The sequence below is a fragment of the Gallus gallus genome, chromosome 6 (genome assembly GCF_016699485.2).
Source record: "Gallus gallus isolate bGalGal1 chromosome 6, bGalGal1.mat.broiler.GRCg7b, whole genome shotgun sequence".
Taxonomy (NCBI): domain Eukaryota; kingdom Metazoa; phylum Chordata; class Aves; order Galliformes; family Phasianidae; genus Gallus; species Gallus gallus.
Genome location: NC_052537.1, coordinates 22,350,470 through 22,368,710, shown reverse-complemented (window position 1 = coordinate 22,368,710; position 18,241 = coordinate 22,350,470). Strand labels below are relative to the sequence as shown.

General features: G+C 34.6%; 1 protein-coding gene across 2 annotated transcripts in view; it reads left to right on the top strand.

Moving 5' to 3' along the window:
- KNDC1 (kinase non-catalytic C-lobe domain containing 1) overlaps positions 1–18,241 on the top strand; it is a 58,875-nt gene that overhangs the window by 12,302 nt on the left and 28,332 nt on the right. For both annotated transcript variants that reach the window (XM_004942165.5, XM_421694.8), the window contains exons 4-6: positions 10,517–10,663; positions 11,809–11,926; positions 12,309–13,324. In XM_004942165.5, the coding sequence (XP_004942222.4) occupies positions 10,517–10,663; positions 11,809–11,926; positions 12,309–13,324 (1,281 nt within the window). The remainder of the gene's footprint in view (positions 1–10,516; positions 10,664–11,808; positions 11,927–12,308; positions 13,325–18,241) is intronic.

Genomic DNA, 18,241 nt, shown 5'->3' with positions numbered 1-18,241 from the left:
ATATTATTGCTACTGTTCTTTCTTTAGTTCTGAGAAGAAAAAGAAAACTTTTTGCCTGTTCTTCTGGAGAGGTTTTTTTTTGTTTTGTTTTTATATGATGGAGAAATAAGTCCTTTGAAACAGCTAGTGTCCTTTTTATTGAGTTCTAGTTCCATTGGTTTCATATAGGCTCCTTTGGAGGCTCATTCTGTCCAACAGCAAAAAGGCTCCTCATCAGCAAATGGTAACTTTTCTTCTCTTGTAGTCTAAATCATTCTATTTTCTGAGTGTATTTAAGGCTGTCTTTTCCTTCAGTGATAAAAATAAATTGCTATTATTTAGTTACATGTGCCTCAGCTGTGCTATAGAAGAGTAAATGAAATCCTCCTGCTCTTGCTTTTACATCATCGACCCAATTGTGGAAAAGTCAGGAACTTTATATTGAATAAATATCACCTTTTAGTTGCTTTACACAAAGAGCTAACTAAAGAAAGGAATGTGAGACCAACAGTTGAATAATTTTTGACATCTGTCTTTTTTTATTTCTTTTGTTTTTAAATGTATAGGATCTCTTAGAATATATAACTTGATGTCCCCAAAAAACCCCTACAGCTTGTTGCTTAGTTCTGAGGTTGAGCTTGCAAACTTAGCACATTTCTTTTCTCACAGGCTTCTTGAGCCTACTGTCTCTAAATCTGAAATGTAACTTTTCAGGCTCGCTTTTATTTTCATCAATAGAATTCTGTCTTATAGGCAGAAGAATCTCTAGAAGAGAAATGACTGTGTATAGATAACCTATTTTATGAAAATATGTAGTACTTTGTCTCTTCCTTACTTCATTATTAAGTTGTTATAAGTGAGGATTATTAAAGCTATCTATTTTCCTTCAGACTGGGGGAGATTTATTCTTCCACACAAAAGTCTTTTTCTAACCTGCTTATTTGAGGATTTTGTTGCTATGAGGTAAGGATTACTTAAGTTAGCATTTTATCTTAAAGCAGTTAGTACCTATGGTAGTTTACCATTTTAGAAGCCTGGTGAGCAATGCTGACTGATTTTGCAAATTAGTTCCCTTAAAAAAACAAAATGCTATAGAAAGAAGCACACGGTTTTCTCCCAGTGTGTTTGTGTTATGTCGTAACTCTAGGCTCTTTAAAGGTACACACATATTTTGGATCAATTGTTCTCTGGCCTCTTCTGGATAAACTCTTACTTCTGATCAGTTCTGATAGCTTCATCCGTAACTGAGATGGTGTCATCCTTAGTTCTGGTGGAATAATCTGTTAGTTTCCAATTCTAACTATTCAACTGTATTTCTTTGGTGGACCCATCATGGCCTTACTGGATGAAATAATTTAATTTTCCATTGTGCTTTCTACTTATTTCCATAATTTACTCTTTACCACATTTCAGAATGCTTTTCCATGTCATTACTTGATGTCTAAATACCTCTGTCTTGCATTTTGTCTGTTTTATGTAGTTATTCAGGTCACTAGTAAAGATTCATGATTATTGCTAGTGTCTGGAGACTTTATATTCACTGGAATAATGACAAATGTTTTTAACTATTTGCATTTGCTGAAAAAGGTTTTCATAACTGTATGAAAACATTCATAAATACTTCATTTTTGAAAGGTTTGACTTAAAAGTAGGTGGCTGAAGAGAAGTTTTCCTAACCTCCAGGTGAAATTTTGAGTTGGATGGGTATAGAGTTATCTCATTTGTCTGCTTTATATTCAGTCAACAGAACTTCCAGATTTATGAAAAGATGTGCCACTTACATGTCATTCTCCTAATTACAGAATTTCAAAGAAGCTCCTATGAGAATTAATTACTTGCATTTCAAATTTAGGATCTGGGAAGTGCACTGCAGGTGGCTTAGGCTTTCTCAGGTGACCACTAGAGCAGGTTTTTTATTAGTTGGTATATGCCTTCTCCAGGATTCTTGAACTTCTGAGCTCTTTCACCAAGTTAATGAAGTCAGAAACTCCTCGCTCTCAACTATAATGTCAACAGATGTTGCTGCTTTACTTAGGGTTATTGGTTTAATCAGTCTGTCACTTTGGAGGAAGCAATCTGTGAATGTAGTATATATGTTACACTTCCCATGTGAAATTGTTTTTATGTATGCAGGCTGTACTGTTCAAGTCATACCATGTTATACATCAGTTCTGTACACCTCATCTAATTGACAAGAAAGAGGAGGGTTCACTTCTGCAACAAGTATTTCTCTATGAATCTTTCTTAAAAACAAAAATCTTCCTTGTTTATCCTCTGTTTGCATTCCTGACATACTATGAGAGCTACCTACCAGCCTGCTATTTCAGCCACATGCAGCTCTTCTGTAAAAATCAATGTTTTAGGAGACTAAAAAAGGTTTTGAGGTTAGAGGCAATGATGCTCTTTAGATGTTGTCTCTTGAGATATTATGTAGTAGTGTAAGTTCAGAAGTGTTTGGCCAACTTTTTACATCTACAGTTCATGAAGGATCCTTATTTCTTCAAGAAACTAGGAAGAATCTACCTAGATTTATTTCAAAGAAGAATTAACAGTTGCTATACAGTAATAAATATTTTGTTAGAATCCTGATGTCTTTGGTTCATAGCACAGTAAAGAAACTGGAGAGCTGTTCGAGTTTAGTGGCCCGCAGTGCTCTTAACCGTAAGTATTCACCTTAAATTCTTTAGCTCGAAAACATGGGATAAGTATATCCCCACAAAGGATTGTGTGACAGAACTATTCAGCTCAGTAAGTTTATCAGTAAGCAGCTTCTCTTACATTTAAGATAGAGTATACTTTTTAAAACAAAACTTCAATGACTGCAAGTAATATATTTGCTATACAATGAAAGAAGATCTTACATGTACGCAGTTGAGGGAAGATAAGATGAGCCTGCTCGGCATGCAAAGAAGTGCTTCCCAGGTTTCCTTGTTTCTATGCCTACAAAGGAATAAGTTGGATTAAGTGATAAAAGAATTACCTGTGGGGGGTAACTTATAAATAAGGAGGTTAATGGCTGATAAAGCATAAGGAGAATTGTGATATGTGAAACTTAGTTCCAAAAAGAGTTTTAAAAATTGCATTAAGAAGCTTTAAAGATAAATGTCTGTAGCATTTGCTATTTAACCTTTGAGGTCTCTAGCAATTTTATTGCAGTGCTTTTCTTTGCCTGTCATAATTACGCTTCTACAGTCCTGCAGGAGAGTAGTCAGTTGGGGCTATTCGTTAGTGTTAATCTTTGTAATTATAGGAGGCTGAAAATGGAAGTGTAAGAAACATGTTCCTAATTTGTATCATCAACCTGTAAAGATAAGAGTAATTTAATGGACACAGACTGGTTTTAAAACAGTCAACTTGTGTGTATGTTATTCTTTGTGTGACTTCTTTAAGCAGAATGGACGTTTAGAACAGTCACTGACAGTGGCTCAAAATATGTCTGTCTTTACTATAGTAATTAGAGTAACAGCCTCTTAAAACTATCTTGCAGTAAAGTTGAAGAATTCATATTTATTCTGGTGTAGCTTTGGATTGACAGTATTGTTTTCAAATTCATCACTGCCATAGATACTAGAAATTTAGTCTGTGGACAGCAGTCAACTGCTCTACATAGCCATGTAGAAAACCAGAACAGCAATTAAAACAACATATTTGCAAGTAATATGGAGACTGCTGTGAGCTCATAGAATGTTTCTTAAATAAATCTTAAGTTCCTACCAAAGAAGACCTGAAAAAGACCCCAAAAAGGGGCTTGTATACAGCAACCTAAGGAAGTGATTAGAAGTAAGTCAAAAGGTATATGTTAAAAAAAAAAAAAAATCTTTAGCAAAGTATCTTTCACATAAATAGATTGGAAAGGACTGTAAACTCTATTAGGTTAAAGGTGTGGCCAAAAATAAGTGTACAGAAGTGTAAAAAAATAATAATAATAATAAATTGAGCAATATCATTGAAATATATCAAAGGTAGGAATGTTGCCCAGTCTTCAAGTCAGCAGATCAGGAAGATATTAAAATTTTTCATAAAAATCTGTAGCAGAAAAATGAAAAACTGCATGATTTTTCTAATCCATTTATGTGTAGAGGGACCTTCAGGAGGTTCTAACACTGCAGTTCTTCATGGGAAGCCATCAAAATTTTTACTTAAATCAGTGTTAGTAGAATACACTATTGACCATGTTGACAAGATTAGCTGTAAAATAAATTTCCATGTCCAGATGGTAAAGCGGCATTCATAAAGGAAGTAATTACATGCAGTGATATTAAGTCTGGAAGAGGATGCCATGAGGGAGAAGTTAGGCTTGAAAACTACGAAGCCTTTCTTAGCAGCAGCCATATAGTGATTACTTGCCAGCCCTCATAAATGAAAAAAGTACTTGGCAACAATGAAGTACACACAGGTGGAGTTAAAAATAAACATGAGGTAATACTTTGTTGTGCAATAAACTGTGGAAATTCCTGTAAAGCCAGAATGCAAAAAGATGTGTGGATAAAGTTTAGAAAATTTATGGAGGGAAAAAGTGTTTTCCTGAACCATCACAGACAGGCAGCCCTCAGCTAAAAAATAGTGAGATTAGAGTGAGATTCTAGGTAAGGTTTCCTTAATTCAGACATATCTAGAGCATATTACAAGAAATCAAAGTGTAATAAAATGTAGTAAAAATAGTCATACTGTGTAAGTGCACTTAGATTTTGATTGTAAATTTTGATTGATTTGTACAACTTCTATGTAAGTTGTAGCATTGCCTTTTAGATTATTTCATCTGCAACATCTTATTTGGGTTTTGCAGTGTAAATTGATCACCTGACACTTGCCAAAGAACATGTTAAGACTTGAAAGTGTTCACTTAGTTGTTAGGCTAATAAAAAGGCAATTGGAGACTTGGAATACATGCAAATGTGAATGAATTGTTTGAGGTGAATCTGGTCTCTGGCTGCATTTCATTGTTCAGTTTTCTAAAGAAGTAATTTGTGGAAGAACTTTTCAGGCAAAACTGAGTAGCAACTACATTGGTTTAAATATTATTTTTTTGATGTGCTGCTAATTCAGGATGGAGAATTTGTTTTGTGGATAGTCTTCTGGTTAATGCTTCCAGCACAGTCTGCAGACTGTCTACACACTCAAAATACCAAATGAGTAAAAAGCTGCTATTAAATAAAGCACCTTCTAGTAAACAGTTTGTTTATGCAGGAAAGAGTTCTATAAGAAAGGAAAGTATTGAAAATAATAATTGGTCCATTTTCCTCTTATTTTGTTGCTGAAGGATGTTGCTATATGAGTTTCTTTTGCATAAAACACACTTTAGAGTGAGCAGTTTTCTTAAGCATTAGCTTAAATTTGTTTATAGAAATTGCAATTTATAAGATAATGAAACTTTCACTTCTGGGACCTTTAAATGATTTGAACTTTGACAGGGTGAAAACATCTATATATTTTCCAACAGTCTCAATAAAGAAGAAAAGAAATGGTGCATAGTAAAATAAGGGTCAGATCACAGTGTCAGAACAGTTGTTGTCTTATTCTTTTCCTGTAATTCCAAAAATATTTTATAAGTAGTAATTCTATTATAGTCTTTCTTTTTGAGTTTTGCTGAATACCTAGATTTCTGAACTCAGTGAAATCTCAATACAAAATGTAAATAGACATTATTCATAATCCTAAATGCTTATGCAGTTGTTAATCAAAAGCTCTTTTGTGAGCTTTTTTCTGCATTGTTTTTCCTGCAAGTATGAGCCCCTGTAGAAGCTTAGTTCTTGAGCTCTGCCAAGTATTGATACAACAAAGCCTCTGTCACACTCTGGAGTTTTTGCTTCCTCTCCTGATCTTTTGATTTACAGATTTTTTTTCAAGACAGAGTAGATCATTATTCTCTGATTTCACTTCCTGTAGCATTAACTGGTCATAAAATGGTACGCAGCAAGCCAAATAACTTTGGATTGGAACTGACAGAAGTCTTTTTGAATATATTTTGCTTTTTAAAGTATACATTATTTTCACAGTGGCCTTCCCAGTAATGCATCCAGTGATCCTTGCTACTTTGGATTAAGTGTAGATGTACTTCTTAGAAAGCCAGATCTCCAGATCCTCCACACACACTTACAGAGTAATACAGTCTTGCCATCATGGCCTGGGTATTTGTTACAAGTCACTTACGATCTTTGACTTGAATGCTGCTTTAGGAACTGTGAAGAATGTTGGTTATTGTTACTTGTTTTAGTGTCTTTTCCCATTTGGATCTTTCTTGAAATGCATGCTAGTTATCACTTTCTGTAATGCAGCAATTCCTATAATTCATAAACCATTCTCCTTAGGGCTTAAAACCATTTCTTCGTTTTTGGTTGATAACTCCCTTGCTGCCCCTCACAAGAAACTGAGGCAAAATCTTCACTGGCAGTGGGGAAATTTAGATTGTGAGGTTGCTTTCACTGAGAGCAGTCACTTTTAGTAGGCATCATATATTTTATGCTTGTGAACTTACTTTTTTTATTGCATTTATCATCTTGTATTCCTCCCAGAAGGTGAAAACAACTTCTTAAACAGTGTGCAGCAGATTTGATGCATGAATTTGGGGAACACCCCACCTAGTGGATGACCATAAACTCATTTTCTCATTGTTCCACTTTAGATAGAAGGCTTAAGGTTAAGTTGAAAAAACTGTTCTTTAACTCATGGATACCTTAATCAAAGCAAATGCAAAGTGGCACACTATGATGATGTGAATAATGCCATATGTTGAAGCAACAAATCTGTTTTTCTTTATGCTTTCTATACCCTGTAAGTCTAATATGTGAATTTCTGGACACAGATAAAGACTGGAAGATGAATGGCTGGAGAGCAACTCATTAGAGAGGGATGTGGGGGTGCTGGTTGACAGCAGCAGGCTCAACATGAGCTAGCAGTGTGCTCTGACAGCCAAAAGGGGGCAAACTGAATTTTGAGGTGCATTAAACACAGCATAGTGAGCAGATCAAAAGAGGTGATTCTCCTGCTATATTTAGTGTTAGTGCAGCCTCACCTTGAATATTGTGTGCAGTTCTGGGCTCCACAATTCAAATTCAGGTACTTGAATGCGTTTGGAGGAGGGCAACAAATATGATGAAAAGGCTGGAAGGCATGTCCAGTGGGGAGAGCCTGAGGGCACTTGGGTTGTCTAGTTGGAGAAAAAGAGACCAAGAGATGACCTTCTTGCTCTCTATGACTCCCTGAGGAGGGGAAGTGGAAAGGAGATCCAGACTGGAGGAGAGGGGAGAAATACCATGTTAAAATTACCTGTGAAAATATATTTACTAAATACACATATGGATAATAGAAAATGAAATAGAAAGCAGTGTGTTTATAAAGTTGTGTTGAGTTTGTGGCAAAATAAATAAGGGTAAAATAGGTTATTTTTCCCATGTAAAAGGTCCTCAAACTATGTAGCATCTCTTTTTGAAACCAGTAGAAGCAAAATATGTTAGAAAGCTATAAATCTATCTGACCTCACCTTTCTTTGTTTGCTTGCAAAGAATTAAGAACATCTAGACTCAAATGTTTGGAGGTTGTGGAGATCAGGGAATGCAAGTTCCCCATTGTGAGCAGAGATTAGTTGGAAAAAGTGAGATGAGGTAATATATCACTCTGCCCTTCCTTTTTCTATGTCCTATCACATCCATGTTCATAATCAAGTGAATGAAGAAATTTTTTTAGATGATGGATTTTCTTGTTCCCTCAAAGTAGTTTTCCTCATTTCTATCCTGCTTTTGGAACTGATATTTGAGTTTTCATGTAACGAGATTATATTCCTTAGCAAGAGAAGTCTAGATAATCCTACATAATCTTAAGCACTATCTATTTAGAATGGACACTACATTCTGTAAATGAGGAATGATACACATTTTCTGGAGACCTAAATGTACAAGTAATGTCTAAATGATAAAACTGCCTTGACAGTTATGTCTACACACATGTTCAAAATTCCACAACTGAGCAAAAAGAGGAGAAGGCAGGAACAAGAATATATCTCGTTCATGTTATAGTCCCCCCAGGTTTCCAGAAGTAATCTGCTTGTTAAATGCCAACAAAAGGAAGAAAAAATGTTTCAAGTAAGCTGACAATTTGAGGTAAACTATATGGAATTCTTACTTCAGGGCTACAGGTATAGCCTCTTGATGTGGGTTGTTAAAAACATGCCAAGATGACAACAAGTCCCTGGAGGCTTAGTTGCTGTGTTCTTTTTGGTCATTTACTTTTACCCTACAAATGAATAAGTAGGTTTCTTTTTATTTCCTGCTGTTGCGTCTGTAAACCTTAACACTTGTGTAAAATACAACACTATGCCAAATAAATAAAAGTGCAGGGTTCATTGATTGAATATAAATACTAGGTGTTGTTATTTTTGCTGAATGATGAAAAATCACATTTAGTGATATGTTGTCTTAAAGTATCATCAGTGAAGCTTTGATATCAATTGTATAGCAATGTTAGTTGGAAAGCAAACTTTCCAAATGGAACTTTTCCTACCCTTTGCTGAGGTTAGGAGTAGAATAGAGAGGTTTAAATTTGTTATTCTGTTCACCATTACCTTCTGAGTTCAGATGTGTTCAAATATGATATTACTTCATCTAATATTCTGACATTTTTTGGTCTTTTTAGTATAAGTCCACCTTCTGGATATAATGCTTATATTTGAATGTTAAATTGCAATAACTTGTACATTACAATTTCTTTCCATCATTTTTTAGAGGAGTTACTAATTTCTTCTTTTAACAGTCAGTTGTTGCAGGTTATATCAAATAATGTCATTGATGTCACTTTGTAGGTCATATCAAGTACACCAAATAACTTGTATCAAGTACATAAATTCCCACAGTATAGTTGTTTGTGCAAAAAGTTATTTAGAGCTGTTTTAAATTCTTAAAACATTGTTTCTTTGTTCTTCTTGATTTTTTTTTCCATGAATTATATGTAGAGTTTTGTGTTATGCTGTCCATTAATAAATGACCTAATAAGATTATTTTTCTCACTGAAACAATGCTTAATGCAAAAGCAGTAAGTTCTACACTTTTTCATTGCTCAAAACCTTATGAAGCAGTCTGGGGAAAAAAGTTATAAAATTATTTCATACATGTTCAGGAATTGGAGAAGGAATTTTAGTTAAATTTCTTCTGAACGTTGGAAGATACTGAAGTATAATTCTAGATATTTTTCAATAGTTACTGGCCTTCTGTTTACGGTGGACTTTAGAAAGGTGTTAATTTATAGCTAGTTTTACAGCAAGTTAAGTTACGCAAACTGTAAGATCATCATTCTCTAAATATTTATTTCTGAGAAGTATATTCCCTTTGTGAGTAACTCTATTAGTCTGGATTAGAGATTGTTTTTCTGCAATTGAAATGTGGGTGGGTGGGGGTAGGGATAACTTCTGGAAGTATGAAGAAAAAGTTGTCTTCCTGTTAGTGGTCCAGGTGTTTAGGCTTTGTAGTTCCATGTCCTTCTGCTACTATAGACTGTTTTGATCTTGCAACAGAAATTACACAGTCTCCCCTTCATAGAACTTAGAGATGCTAACATGCTTTAATGAGGAGACCGGGTGTGGAGGGGACAAATCACTTCTTATCTTAACCTTCCTTGTACAGACAGATTCTTAAGGTACAAAACTGTTCATTCCTTTATTTATGTACTCATTTGAAAACCAGGGAAAAAAGCGTTCAGTAAATTTGAATTTGACTGTACTACATTTACATTCAAAGGTATTTTTTGCAAATTTTTTCTCAAAATTTTGATTAAAATGTTACCAAATTGCGTCCACTGAATGTACAATGAAATGTACAATTAAAATACAAGCCATCGTGGATAAGTTACCATTACTACTAAAACAGATCTCAAATAGTCGCTTTTTAGCAAAATAAATAAAAATAAAAAAATTAAAATAAAAGATAGCTGTGTTGTATGTAAAAAGTAAATACAATTAACACTAGATGTGAGAGCATCACTTGCCCAGCTCATTTTGTTTGCATTAATTGCAAAGTTGTGGGCATTAAAAGAAAGAGAGTATGCAAATATGGAGTAATTCTTAGAATCTGTAAGTATCTTCTGAGACAAGGAAATGGTATTAGGCTATACTTTTTCTGCTCATTTTCTTTAACCTTGATGGTAAGTTTAATTTATCAAATATTTTTACTGTTAGCAGAAACGTCACTTCAATTTTCCAGCATGTTTCTAACTTAAATACCACTTACAGGCACACACAGCTGGGTTTTATATTTAAAAGTAACTAATGAACAGTCGTAATACTGGTTACTAGTGAGAAGAAAAAATAATGGTTCTAATGAGACCAAAGGGTGGTTTCTTTTTGCCTGTAATGAGCATATTCCACAAAGCAGGACTGAAGCCCTGTTTACTTCTTCCTGTTCTGTTTAAATTCAACTAACTTGTAAACTGTTACCTGATAAGTTAAAAAATGCAAACAGAATAAGATATATCCCTTAGGTTCTCACAGCTCTTTTGGTGAGAGAATTGGTAACATATTCAATGTCTTTTTTTTTCTTTAAACTTAATACAGGCACACATCTATTCTTTGGGTGCAACGTTGAAAGCAGCTATTGAATATATAGTAGAACCAGAAACAGAATCAGAATTTGGGCAAGATCTGCATACTCTCTTAGAACAAATGCAAGAGGAGAATCCTGAAAATAGGCCTGATATCGAGGTAAAAAAAAAAAAAAAAAACTTCATAATTTTCCATTAAAAAAATAGCAGAAATGTACATGCATGTGTGATTATTAATATAAATGCTATTTATATGTAGTATGCTTGGTCTCTACTGCAAAGCTGAAGTTTTCCCAGACTCAGCAGAACTGCTTCTCTTTTTCTAACCTAGTAGAAATAAGATTTTGATATCAACTGTAAATGACTTGGGGTGATTCTCTTTTTAAGAAAATGGGATGTACTGCTTGTGGATCTAAACCTCGTAATTAACTTTTATTTCCTATTTAATCTTTAGTTTATGGAGTATAACAGTTACATAAATATGACTTTCCTTGGCTTTAGTTCTTCTGCTTGAAAATTGTGTTGTCTTTTCCTTCTGAGCTGATAGTGTATTTTTGAAATTGCATGGTAACCCTGATCAATACTTTGCAGAAAGAATGCTGCAACAGAGGAATGAATAGATCTGTTTCCACAAAGCAAGTAATACTCACCCTCTGATTGAGGACTGCCCAGACAAGAGACTGTTACTGTTATGGAGCTTGCTTGATTGGCTCCTGTATTTCTATTCATATACTTTAGATCATGTCAGGAAAGGGATTGTGTAGCTGTAATACCTGAAAATCATTGCTGACTGCTCACACTATCAAAAAAAATGGAGTGAACCAAGGCTGGCCTAGAGTAGTATATAAATGTTGTTTTGTAATTATCTATACTTTCCCCTTCCTTTTCCACTGGATTCTTTGTTGAGCAGAAGGGAGTAAGTGGGAGCTATACTGAGGGCAATCATACTGCTTGATTCAAGTGAATCACTAGCTACTTAAAAAAAAATAATCCATGCTGGCTTTTTACATTATTCATGCAGGATGACATTTAGGATGATTAATTTTTATCAGTTGTTCAGTGTGTTCTAACTGTAGGCTAGAACTTGAACTGTATTAAATAATCTCATGATAGCCCATGGTAAAAATGATAAATGAATTCAACTACATAATAGAAATGTAGAGTATAATGAACTGTGTAAGAAAGACCTCTCCAGTGTAACATCTTATAATTTCAGATGTACTGTGTAAGTTAACATGATTCACTTTACTCAAAATTCACATATCTATTCATATTAAATAAGTATTTAACACTAATTTTCTCTAGAGTATTTTGTCATTATGTGAGGAAAAACTGAAGATTGCTTCATCAAGTAGTATTTGTCGAAGCCTGTCTGCTGTTGGAAGAAGGGTTCTTTCAATTGAATCATTTGGTGCTTCTCAAGGTAAGCTTAAAATATACTTAAGCTAGAATTTTAAATTGTAGTATATCTAAGGATCTCTAAAATACTGTATATACTTTCCTGTTCTGGGTTCCTTTTTGGATATTGAATTCATAAATACTTATGAATTGGAAGTGGGGAGCAGGGGACAAAACTCTTAATGAATGTAATAAATAAATTTATCCAAAATGTATTTTACCTTATTTTGACTCTCTATACAGAGTGTTATGAGTGACTTGTCCTGAAATCATGACATTTTTTTAACATAATTTTTGTAACTGAAGATGCTTTTTCAGCTACCACAGTTAAGTAGTATAAAGATATATTAGGAAAGATTGGAAGATTTAAATACACATTTAATATAAGCATCTGTTTTTGCATCTAGATGCCTGTGATAACATGTGGAAAGGACGAGTGTTTCAGAAAAGTTTGGGATCTAAATTATGCTCAAATGAGATATACAACATAGGTGATTCGCCTGCAGCAGAAGATGTGGCAGCTACTTGTCATAAGGACTCTTCTGTAGTTCCTGTGGTGACTGGCAGAGAAAGTAGCTTAAAGGAAATGCAAATTGATCTGGATAATGAGAAAACTCAACATTATCTACTTGCAACTGAAGAGAAAAAGAGCAAAGAGGACAAACATGTAGTATATACTGATGGTTTTGCTAGTGTTGCTTTGGATATAAAATCATGTGTTAATGACCTGGAGAGAGATGGCGCTTTTAAGAAGGGTTCTTTGAGAAAAATTAAAACTTTTCCAAAGCTACCACTTGAACCTACAGAAACAAATCACTTTTTTACATCTGTAACCAACAGTGGACCACTAGCTAGGAAAAATCACTTCCTTATGCATGACTCACTACCTCTAGACAATAATAATGAGGTTGTTTTTTCTAAGGGAAATCTTAATTCACTTGCTATTAGTAGTCCATCAAAAACAGAACCAAAGCATCACCAGGTTACTGATCTTCATTTAGAAGCTTCTTGTGTGCGTACACAAGTGTCTGGCATGAATCTAGAAGAACACATGTCACTTATTAATGGTAAAAAGATAGGTTTTATTTCATCTGATCGTAAAGAAGACTGTTCTGATACTACCTCTGAAGTGTCCAATACAGCTGGTATGCTAAAAAGCCCAAATCAATCAATTACTGGAGCAAAAAAGCTAGACAATTACATGGCGTCGGAAGACTGTACTGAAACTTTTCAAGGGTCAAATGAAAATTCCTTATCACACTTTAACAAGATGACTTCAGTGTTAACAACAAAACCCAGTGGGAGCAGATATGGATCAAACCTAATTAGGTCTCCAGAATTAAGCAGCGGTGCATTGAGCGCAAACAATAATGAAGATAATCTTTGTGGAGGCAGAGGGTCAGAAATCAGAAGTAATGAGCAGGTAGTAAAAATAAAGTCTTCATTGTATAGTTGCTGTGGTCACATATGTGGAGAGGAAATGACTTAAATACTATGTGTTTGTTTTCCATCCCTCTCTCCCTTCCTTCTTGAGCATCCTGAAAAATCAATTTTTGCTAGTCTGCACACCTATTTAAGAGTTAACATTGGAAATGTGGTGATGCTTTTTTTCTCTTTAAAAGTAATGTGCTGCAGTGAAATTACGAAATCAACTTTTTTTTTTTACAAATGGTACTGGAGTATACTTGCTAGTGTGTCAGAGTAGCATAATTCATAGCTAATTACATATGTTAGAAAGCATTACCAAAGCATATGTAAATTTTTAATTCTTTTATGTTACTGTCAATCCATAAAGTTCACTACCTTGCAGTTGGCCTTCCACGTGCTTATGGAAATTGCAGTTTCTGGCTGTAAACCTGACCTCACTGAAATCAATGGCAATATGCTATCTGCTTCAGGAGGGGAAAAGACTACACTTTTTTTAATCCACATGTACATTTAGGCATTTGAAAATTGGACATATACTGTATTCTGTGCTCTTAAATGACAGCTCTTGTGTGTTATGTGTATTTCATGATAGAATTCAAATGTGCACAATATGATAGGTATGTTGTCTCAGGCATTTTGTCTCTATATACATAGCCAAATATGAAGAGGGAAAGCTGATATTAGTCCTCTACAATTTGTTGATAGGTAGTGTAGCACGGTCACTTGTCTCTTCAAATTATAGATTCTCAGGGTAGACAAGTTTGGTCTCTGACTTAATGATTTTCTCTTGTGCAATAGTCAAAGAGATAATAGAAAGCCCTTATAATTGGGAGAGTTGCTTACTAAGAATGCAGGATGGCTGATGCTTCTCCAGCCTCACTTTGACTTGGAAAAAATGAGCAGCACAAACTTTACCCAGTTAATTTCCAGAAATTCTGCTTTGGTTACAATAGATATTTCCTGTTTTCAACTGATGTGTCACTTTTGTTCTCCATCTCTAATAGCCAGTCTTCCCACCATCCCATGTATTTGGAGTTACTGTCAGTTTGTACTGGTTCCTCTTTCCTTGCCTGCACACCTCAACTTGAGCAGTAACCTAGAATATCAATTGTTTAAACAGCCTTCAGTCTGTCATTTTAAAAAAAAAGAAATTACTGACATTGTTCTGACTTTTTTTCTTTCCTCTGTCTTATTCCTTCAGCAGTTTGTACTTACTAAGTTCTCAGTGGAGGAAGATAGTAAATATGAATAAGAAACTCATGGCAAGGTTTTGCTCTTTGAGGGAGTTACTCATTACATGTATATTGACTCCTTTTAGTTTTAAATCCCACAAGATTTTGTTCAGACTCTAGGAAAAGATTCATTTCTTAATGACCTATCCCCTCTCCTTTTTTTTCCTTCCTGATCTGAGCTGTGCAGGTCTATGTAATCAGAAGGGAGTGCAAAAGAATAATCAGATCTATAATCACTCCGAATTCTTCTGCTTTTGCTATGTCATTTGTTCCTATGGCCATACATGAGCCTGCTTTATTTTGCAGAGGTAGTTGTATATTTAACAAGGAGCGAAGCAATTCCAGTCAGTTTAGTTTTGTCAAAGGAATAAAGGTACTATTCTTCAGTTGCTTTCCTTCAGCCTCTTAACTAGAGAGGTATGATGAATAAGCTGCCATCTCTTAAGAAAATAAATTGACTGCATTGACAAGAACTCTTTAGAGGGGAACAAATCTGTTGAAATAAGACATATATTCTGTCCTTAGTAGATTATCAGTACAATAGCTTAAGTCTGTTTGGGTACATGAAGATACTTTCAAGAAAATAATCTTCCTCAGAATTACACTTTCCCAAACTTCTTCCAGAATCTAAAAGCTGAAACAAATGTCCTGTTTTCTTTTCCTGCAGCAGTGGTTGGGTTTTACACACAGCAGATTAAACTAAAGTATGTTTTCAGATTAGTCTGCCCTTCTTCTGAAATCCTCTTTTTCTTCAAGTATTTCATCATAAATGAGTATTCTTTCCATCTGAGCAGAACTTCATTCTTTGAAATAAGTAGGCTTTTAGTAGAAGTGAGGTTATCTTGCTCCCACTGAACTTGCAAGACTATCACTGTGAATTTGGAAAGGTAATCCAGCTACCCAAATAAGCAATATATTAGTGCACATAATCTGAAATTAAGACAGCAGAGTGGCTGTTGCTTTCTGTAAACTAACAGGTTTGGTAGACTCATACTTTCTATCTTTTCTTTCTTTTTTTATTTGGTCATAAACTCCACCAAACGTTCATGTTCTACCACTCTTCAGAGCGTCTTAAATTTGTATGTCAGTCTTAAGTAATCGGAGAGGTTTATCTTGAACTGCTGGAGGAACAAAAAGAGCTTTTAGATGTATCAACAGAGCAATACCTAGGCTTCTTGCAAATAAAAGGAACATAAAGTAGCTGTCTGTACCCTGAAAAGCTCAGTGTCCAGCATAGCAATGTTTGTTTTCTTAAGGTCATACTGGAGGAGGGTCATTCATTTTTGGTAGCAATTGAAGTCTAAGGAGAATTCTGTGTTGTCTTATGTAAGGCTTTGGGTTATTTTGCTTTATTTGTTTTAAATGTTTTCAGCTTTTTTTTTTTTGTCTCTTCTAAGACAGATTTTTTTCCTCAGGCTTCTAAAATGCTTGCCTCTGTCTTTCTTCCTGACAATTGCAAAAATAAAATCATGCTGTGCTATCTGTTATATGAAGGAGTTGCACCTGATTTCTCTGTACACTTTCAAGTTCCCTTTCATTTCTTATTGCCAGAATTTTACAGAATCCAACAACAACAACAAAAAAAATCCTCAACTCTGAGGGTTTGTTCATTTGCTACAAAGGCACAAAAAGCATGAAGCCCCAGTAATGTAATTTTATCTTCTGGGATAAATGGATAATGCTTCAGAAGATTTACAGTGCTGCTCTTTCACTAGTTTTATATAACAGATAAGCGTACTTATGGCTTTTAGGAGAGTACCTCTAGAATGTCTTTAAATATTTCTTGTTCTTTAGAGAGTGTGCAATACCGGTTCCATCTGGCTGAAGATCAACCTTGTCTACTCTGGAGAACAGACAGTTTTTTTTCCTTACCTGTCACTAATACTTCTCCAGTGGACAATATTTTTCTAGTTTCCCAAAACTGCTTTTTAATGTTGTGTGCTTTAATGCTAGTAGGCATTACTAAAAAATGCTTGCTTTTGTCTGGCTTCTGCAATGTATCTTGTGAGGGTTTTCTTGGAGGTTTTTATAGTCTTGCATGCCATAAATAAATATTTTTCACTTCAAGTTTGAGTGGGGATCTCTTATTTCTCTAACCAATTTCATTCCAATCAGGTGTATATCATCTCTAACACATTTAAATGTTTCTATGTGATTCAAGTGCTGTGGCCTTCATGTGGGCAGGATTAACAGGATTTTGGCATATACACGTTTGTTTTCTGTTGGTCATTTATAACCAGTCAAGCGTGAGAGAAAGTGAAAGGTAGAGAGTGACACTTGAACACTGGAGAAATACCACCTGAAGGAAAGAAAATATGTCTATTCCCAGGTAGTACTTACTAAGTAAAGAATAATGGAACTTTACTTGATTTGGCTGTTAAAAATATGCTAGTGTTATGTTCAGGGAATATAGTATATTGGCATCATTTTTACAAAGAGTTTGGACAGTTCTGGAAACCACTATTATTGAAATAATAGAACTTACTAAGTGATCTTTACAACACCAATGAAAAACAACATTTTCTCAACAAGTGCCATTGAAAATACAGTCTTTTTGGCATACAGTAAAACATCATCAGTTATAGGCAGTAATCAGTCACATCGTTTTTACATACTGTCAAAGATTTTTGTGCTGTGGAAAAACTCTTTAAAAATTGATATGTAATTCTTCATATGAGAAGGTGCATTTTAAAGCATGAAGAAAAATTTCAAAAGAGGCACCAAATTGTCATGTTTGCTCTCTGACGCAACATTAATGGCAATGACCTAGAATCAAAGCTTTAATCAGTATTAAAGTAGTGCCTTCACTGACTTGAGGCCTTACAGATGTTGAAGGGTTGTTTTGATCTTGTTTCACTAAAGTACCTGAGTAGGTGGTTAAGAAACAAAACACACTATAAGCTATTTGACCAAGAATTTTAACTGTTTTCCAGCATTCCAGATTTTTTTCTTGGTTAGTTGAGGTTCTGTATTTGTTTTTTAAAGTTGTAGGAAAGAACAATAGTTGCAATCAGCAACTTTAAAAACAAATTTAAAAAGCCCTGAGACGTGCATCTATGTAAGGAAAATTTCCACTTAGATGTTTACCAAAACATAATCATGTTCAGCAGAACATGAATGTGCATTGAGGAAAATACCTGCCTTGATGCTTAAATAACCAAGGTTGAGATTAGTATAATTTTTTATTAGAAAAATATTTTTCACCAGTTCTTGTATTCTTCATCACAAATGTAAATGTGTGATGAAACGTGTATTATGTAAATTGACTACATTGGATAATCTCCACAAAATGTTAGGGCAAGTCCCCAGCATGTCTCTGGGGCTCTTGAGATGAAGTCCTCCAACTTCCTCTCTTTCTAGCTGGGGTAGGTAAGCATTTGGAATAACTAGGGACATTAGAAATACAACTTTCTCAGGTATCCTTTTCCAGGAATAAATTGATGTGGTCAGGGATGTGAGGAGGACATGAATTACAGTACAGGACAGTCTTAATGCAGTCAGTTATTACCATCTCTATGTAAGTACAGGAGATAAACTACAAGTATTAATACTTGAAATTTAATCTTGCTTTAGGATGCTTGTCAGAGATGAACAATGAGGGTATACATTTCAGTAGCATTCATTAATCTGTAACCAGACTACATTTTTTTTTTCATGTATCAGGTTAATTTGACTGTCTT